Source organism: Photinus pyralis, unplaced genomic scaffold (assembly GCF_008802855.1).
Source record: "Photinus pyralis isolate 1611_PpyrPB1 unplaced genomic scaffold, Ppyr1.3 Ppyr1.4_LG8, whole genome shotgun sequence".
NCBI classification, from domain to species: Eukaryota; Metazoa; Arthropoda; class Insecta; order Coleoptera; family Lampyridae; genus Photinus; species Photinus pyralis.
The window spans coordinates 6,201,113-6,208,846 of record NW_022170819.1 but is presented as its reverse complement, the minus strand read 5'-3'; the positions used below and the strand labels follow the sequence as shown (position 1 = coordinate 6,208,846).

At 35.0% G+C, this 7,734-nt stretch overlaps 1 protein-coding gene across 1 annotated transcript in view; it reads left to right on the top strand.

Moving 5' to 3' along the window:
- The first annotated feature begins 2,706 nt into the window (after window positions 1–2,706).
- Window positions 2,707–7,734, top strand: part of LOC116177725 — a 124,791-nt gene continuing 119,763 nt past the window's right edge. Inside the window, exons 1-3 of the mRNA XM_031496796.1 lie at window positions 2,707–3,522; window positions 3,898–3,982; window positions 5,160–5,183. Of these exons, the coding sequence (XP_031352656.1) occupies window positions 3,405–3,522; window positions 3,898–3,982; window positions 5,160–5,183 (227 nt within the window). The 5' untranslated portion in view covers window positions 2,707–3,404. The remainder of the gene's footprint in view (window positions 3,523–3,897; window positions 3,983–5,159; window positions 5,184–7,734) is intronic.

Sequence of the window (7,734 nt, the reverse complement as noted above, 5' to 3'; positions counted from 1 at the left end):
CATGATACTTTTATTTAGATCTAAGTAATTCGTTTTCTATTTAAGTTTGTAGTAATCAATCACGGTAGCTGGCATAGAAAATTGGTAAAGAGGGATCGGACGAAAAAACTGTTTTATTACTAAAACTTTAACTTACAACTTAGAAATGGTCAAATGTGACCCAATGGGTAAATCTTTCGAAGGTTTTGTAATATTATTTTTACATTTATTCAAATTCTTTAAGACATTCGAAAGATTTTGCGTGCAAACAAAAGCGTCAAAAATTAAATTATTTTCATTCTTTAATTCTAAATTTAATTGAGTATTCACAAACTATATTTTATCAATCACCATGGTGAATATATTGTGCACATGTTAGGAGTGAGAGGGGGGCAACCTTGTTTTATATTTTTTTATATGCAAAAAAATGCTGGATTTGCTTTAAAAGACTTATAGGCGCTCGAAGGTTTTATTTCGCATTAGGTAGGTTTGATTTACAGAAGGTTCCTTGAATTGCAGCTAGAGATTGCAATAATTTGATGTCTGTAATAAAGCATCAGGTAAATTAACAGAGCGCAAAATATTGAAAATTGTAGGATTTTAAAAAATAGCTTAAGTGTGTAAGTCGACGATGAGGACCCTTATCATTTGGTTCATTAATTTTTTTCATTTTACTTAAGACTACTAAATGATAATTGAGTGGTTTAGGACTCAGTGTTTCTCAACGGGAGCCATATGGCCCCCTGCCATGACGTATTTCTTCACGAAGGAAAGACAAAATATGGGGCTACGGAAACTTTTCAGTGGGCCACGAAAATTCACTTCTACAATATCTTAAGGTTGAGAAACACTGGTTTAGGTGAAGAAGTTGAATCGTGGTATACCAATTAATATCTGTATCTCTCCTTTGACGTTACTGCAGTCAAACTTTGGCGGACCCAAGCGGATGATGATCAGCCTAGATTCCAATCGTCTCCTTTTTTAGGAAAACACGGTACTTTTCTTTGACTCATCGTTGAGTAATTACTTCGTGTCTCATTTCAGTGGGTAACGACCACCCTTGACTTTCAGGTACCACTTTTTAAATGTTTAAAGATTGGCTATTCTGTCTATCTATCTATTCACAGGGGAGCCCGAATGGGCAGCACTTAGGCACACCAAAGGCCCATTGTGCAGCTCACCCTCTTCCTTTCGCAACTGGGTTCAGAGCCCGTTCCTCTCCATAAAAGATAGGGCCCGTTTAGCCGTCACAGTGGCAGACCACATGCTCGGTAGTTTCATCTGCTTCGCCACACAACCTGCACGTGGGCTCCTCCGCAAATCCAATGTTATGCAAGTGATAGTTGACCATCCATTGTCCCGTAAGGATAATCTTCTTAATCTCGCTTCTACTCAGTTTTAGAAGCTTAGTAGACCCTGATTTGCCAAGGGTCCGTATTAAAAAGGCCCTGGACTGTCTGAGTCCGGTTACCTGTTGCCACTGAACCTGGAATTGACCGGTCAACTATAACCTTTAATCCTGACGCTGTTTATATGTAATAAACAACCGATCGGCATTTTTCTCATATGATGCTTACCCATGGTAACCAATAAAGTGGATATTTTTAACACAGGATTCAGGTAAACGACATAATAATGTCTATGTCTATTTTATTTACTGTTTGAAAACATCTTGATTGTTATTCTGAAAGGTTTCTGCATAACTGCATTATTTAAAATAACACTTTTTTGTTAAAAAAAATGTTAGTGGTGCTGTAAGTATACTTACATTCGTATCAAAATGAATATAACGCTTTGCTACTATTGCAACTGATGAGAACTGATAGCAAACTTCTATAAGCATAACTAAAATACGCAGAGTACCTACCTAGGGTGTACCTATTTATCGTGGAGGAAGGTACAGCCCTCTGCATCTCAAAATGGAGGAAGGAAAATATGATCCGCGCAGAATATGCTCATGGCGAAAGATTTTGGTCAACCTTCAGCAAAGGAGCAGACATAAGGCATAAGCATAAGTTCTACTGAGTCACATAATTAAACACTATTCTTACCCGAAGCTTGTATTTCTTGTATGAATCTTAATAAGACAGAATAAGTTCTACTGAAGCACACAATTAAGCACTATTATTACCTGAAACTTATATTTAATCTATGACCACTACTCTGAAAAATATTCTAGAAATTCTCTAATTGAAACAATTTTCTACTCTGAAAAATATTCTCGAAATAACATAATTGAAACACTTCTTACCTATTATCTATAATACGTATTATTCTAAAAATGAAAAGCATTCTTCTTTCTTCTGCATAAGCATCTCTTACTATAAACGATTGTCACAATTTATATTTTGCTGTGAGCTGTTAATTTCGCGTAGACCACAAGGACCTCTTTCAAGAAGAACTCTCATTGAACGATGTAAGTGTTTTATATTTACCTTTAGTTGGCTTTGTGATGTTAAGCATTTATTCCGCGCAACAGATTTAGTGTCCAATGTTTTGCAGCAAATTTTCAAAGTAAATTTTTAAGAACGACTGTTACGTAGAATTAGGTTTAATGTCTCAAAGTCTTACGAAAACCCTTTAATTTGAGCACAACTTAAACTACTCTCTAACACAAACTTTCGACTAAATTACATTAGAGGTAAAATTTAAATCTTATAGTTAGAGAGCGTGCCCCTATAGGTTGGGTGGATGGGCGGGCATGGCGTGGGGCTCGACGTGCAACCACCTCCCCGTGGTGAGTCCTGGGTAGTTCTAGCCACAAATACAATGTGGTGTGAAATAGCCGAGAGTTGCACGATTTCATTATAACACTCTAAAAGTTAGGGGTTGTGCTCAAATTAATGGTGTTTTGCCCTGAGAGGTTATTTAACGTAGTTCAACCACAGGTATCTCGACCGCCTTTTATTCAAGAACGCCTGGAACCTCTTTCCTCTGTATGAAGTTGTTTTATTAACCGTTGGCCCGTATAGATGTTTTTTAACACATTTAATATAATAATCCTTTATTGTTTAGTTGAATCCATCGTCATCCAATTATGGGTTCACTGCAATCTATAGTGCATTATCCGAATATGCAAAGAGGTACCCAGTTTTGCTTTAGATTTTTCATCATTGAACGCCCATTGAACCTGCGGTTTGCCGTTTTTGAAACTCCGAGACGGTCCCGCCAACCTTCACCAGGAGCAAGGATGAAAATCTTCTGGTGGCGCTCGAGAAACCCACACCGACTGCCGACTTCTGCAGATTTATTGTAACGTGATTTAAAATTAATTCATATACATATAATTGTCACTCTTTTATTTTCTTAATTTAACATTATTTTAATGTAATTAATTCGAGTTGAGTTCTAAGGAACCGATTTGCACTGGAATCACTGATAGATCGTTGCAGCACACACCGCCGTCTACATCATATAGTACAGTAATGCTTTACCTGGTAGGGCGTTTGATCCTGTCTACGGAAGAACCCGTAATGGAGATGGAGATGTACCCAAATGGAGTGGCGTGGAACCGCAAGCAGCACAAATCTAATTTAAAGATTGGTGAGAGAATACCTGTATTGAACCTCAGCGTGAACACTCTTTTAGAATAGATCATACCTTCTTCGTAAACCTTTTGATTTTTTTACTCTGATAACCTTTGTATTCGAACTAAAACTATGAGTGAATAGAGAAAATAAGGATACAGGCAAAATCTCAAAAAAATAATTCCTCTGTACCGCAACGCAAAGTAAAACTGTCTGATTGATTGCTCACATAGCTGGAAGCTTAATCACTGATTAATTTTGTCATTTTTACGATTCCAATTCCGATTTTTCCAATATCATTTGCTATTTTCTAATAGTAGTTGAACATACAGTCGACTATGTTTTCTGAATGCTGTTGTTATTTTTTACGCTAAATCTCTGATCTTTTCAGTTGCCTGCACGACACGTTCGCAGATATTTACTGCACGGAAATGGGTATCCGCCTTCATGGAAAAAGAACGACAAAAAGCTGACAGGTGAGTCCAATTTTGAACCATTATTAACTATGTTAGGCCAGTGAATTACCATTTCTAGTGACATTACGTCCCTCTTATGCATGTTCTGTGAGAATTGTACCTACCTACCTGCTATCTTGTAAGCTGAAACCTATTACTTAACCCAGTACTTCTGCAAGGCAATCTAAAGAATCTAATTACAATTCCAGAAGAATGTTTGGAAACATTTTTGGAAGTTTCTCGCAAATTTTGAAACTTCTGACATCTTCGAAACATCCTTACAAACCCCCCACATTTGATAAATTCACTACTACTTATACTTACCTTGTAGCGCTCGTAACTTATTTCGAATTTTCTAGAGCACCCCACCAAAAAATGTATTGGGTTTTCACGGTCGCTAATTGTGTAGGAAACGGATGCGAGACTCGTAATTCCTTCAACAATTTATCTGTCAAAAGGATTTTTTAGAAATTGTAGAAATGTTCTTTAAAACATCTTTTTCGTTTAGAATTTCTTCGCTCTTTGAAACCGTATAAACTGTATAAGTTTCTTTGGAAACCTTTTTGAAATCTTTTAGGAGTCTGTAAGATACATTTTCATTTTAAAAATTGTTGGGTGACTTTCTGTAAATCTCTTCAGCAAGTTTTTGGGAAAATTTTTGAAACCGTTCTGACAGAAGAAGACATCCTGAGAATCTTTAAACTTGCTTAGAGATAATTAAGCTGAATGTCCTCCTAAAAATTTTCTTAACATTTCTTAGATGTTAGGAATATTAAAAATCTGTTTAGAGCACCTTTGGGCCCATTCTTAGAATTTTTTTTGACTCATGTTTAAGCATACCAGGCAAGCTGATATTTTTTATTTAGCTCCTACACGAATCTGACTGACGTGATTTTCTTCTTCTTTAGTCCAATATAAATCAATTTCTTTTTTAAATATCTTTGAGAGCAAAATAGAAATCGGTTCAAATCTTCTTTAAAAACACCTTTCTGCCATTTGAAAGCAATATTTAGGTTTTAGAAATATCACAATTTTTTGTGCGGCCCCTTCAGATGTTTTTAAGTGATTCCTGTATAAAGAAAAGCATGTTTAAGAAAGCAAATGACTCCGATCGGATGATAAAGGTCCTGCCGATTTCGATCAGTTTGCAAACTGTGACATCACTATATTGTTCACTTAAATTTGCGTTTTGTTTCAGAAAACAGATGAACGCCAGCTTTCGGTGAGTGCTTTTCTTATTATTTGCATGTGTGATTTTTAACATGTAAGATCAGTGAACAGTGCACGAAAATTGGCAACGAAAAACAGAAGGCTCAGAAGCTTCTGTAGCCTTCTGAGCGAGCCCTACAACCCTTCGAATGATTTTTAATTCCATTTCAAAGGGCTCGAAATCACTTAAGACCCAACGTACTAAAAATCGCTCTAGGTAGAAAATATTTTCTGAAAGCTTTGTTAGTCTTAGAACCCTTTGCATAGCAATCTGTAGCTGCTAAGAAAATCCTACAGCCTTTTGAATAATTTTTATACACTTTTTAAAACCCTGGAAAAAAGGTACACTTCGATCGCTAAAAAGCCTTCAAGCTTTACGGGTGGTTAGTAGGTATCAACGTCACTTTTGATCTAGATAGTCTATGGATCATTTAGTTCATAGATAACACCCTTAAATTTCTTTTCATTCCATCCACATAAGCTGATCTGATGAAAAGGGTGCCTATCGCTTCTTGAAGAAGTTGAACCATGGTATAATAATTGTTATCTATGCAAAATTAAAACGATGACGTAGGTTGGCGGATTAATAATTTAATTTATTCTGCGGCGATCAATTTCGGGAAGATCTCATCATTATTATCTAGTTGAACCATGGTATAATACTTGTTAGCTAGATCCCTTTCTAGTTGTTACTCTAAAGTTTGCTAGATCCAAATAGATGTTCATCCTTATCATATCTTTTCCTCAGAAAGAAAGACATATCGGTAGGCATTTCCTCGTATCATGCTTTCTCATTGTTGCAAAGAGGATGGATATTTTTAAAACAAGGTTAAGTATAATAATGTAGGTATCTTATTTACTATTAGAAAATCATCATCAACTTACTTTACGTTTTGTTATGGCCTGTAAAAAAAGTACATACTGTATTAAGTAGCCATTTTTATTACGAATAACACTTACCAATCGGCAAAGTTACAAGAAAATTGCACAACAATTAAAAAAAATACATTATGTCTCTTGCATATTGAAAATTGAGACCATATTTGTAGTTAATATGGAAATTAGCTCTTGTTTTGATCTGTACTATTTTATTTTACCTTGCACCATACACATATTTTATAGTTATCTCCTTTGGAAGGATGTAAGGCGTCAAATATTTTCGTTTCGTTGACTGATCATGATGTATGAGGTATTATATCTCTCTATAAATGCACATAAAGATATATACCCTCGTCCTATCTGAGGCGCTTTCAGAAAAATTCGATTTAATTTTGTATGAGCATGTCCTTAGAGGGATGCAAGGTCTGCAACGCGTTAAATATTTTTTTTCACTACTAGCGTCTGATGACATGATTATTAACCTTTTTTCCACTTGTAAAGTAGACTTTCTCGGCATTTGTTCAAAGTGGTTAATAATTTTTTATTATTAACTAGTAGTCAATAATGAGAACTGTCACGCTATCACTTTTAGAAAACACAACCCGAAATTTCGCTCAATGAACGTTCAGACAAGTTCTCTAAAACGAATAATTGCCACCATTCGCAATTTCCAGAGAAATTACATACCTAAAATTATCACATTTTGAAAAAATTCGAACGAAATTTCTCTTTGAAAAATCTCAATGACAGAACAAAATACGGCCTGTTTGACTTGTACTTCCACGTACTTGATTGACATGTTAAATTAAGAAACAAAAAATTCTGTTCAACCGTTCACTTTCTTATCAATATAATATGTTAATTTAGAGGATTTCAAGTGCTAGTAGTGAAAAAAATAGTATATATACCACGGTAGAGAAGTCTATTATTGCCATCGCACCTTACACCCCTCGGCGCAAGCGCCTCGAGATGTAATCTTGGTGCTCAGGCAATAATAGTGGACTTCTCTACCTTGATATATAATGTACTATTATTTTGTTATTTGATTATGAGGCCTCACTATTAACCCTGTAAACGTACATAAAAATACATACCGTCGCCGTTGTGATATTACGTAATTTTCCACATTTTATTTCGTATCATCTTTTTTGGAGGGAAATTCTGCTGCGGCATTACAATACAATGTAGGTACCTCAAAGATTCGTAAATTTACGAGCAAAGAACTAATTAAAAAAAAACATGACAAGAAGAAATGAATGAAATCAATCTTTTGAGGTACTTTTATACTTATCCTAACTACTGCATTAGAGATTTACTTAGAAACAATTTAAGAAATATTAACAAAAATGAAAAAAACTTTTTCGCCTTAAGGTGAGTAACTTTAGCGCATTTTCCATGAATTGATCAGGAGTTCCCAAAAGGTCATTATATTACTACCGATGTAAGAAGGTAAACACTGCCTATTTTAGATATTTTTACTTTAAATCCAATGGCGTAGTCAAAAAAATTTTGGACCACTGAGATGTGACCCAAAATTGGTATTTTTTAAATGCAACAACGTGTATATCTTAACGTCAATTTTTGTTTCCTTTTTCCTGATTACAGTGATCTATTACATCCTATATTTTTTTATATAATTATATATGTATATCATAGTTTTTAAAATTTTAAAATTACATGTTTCT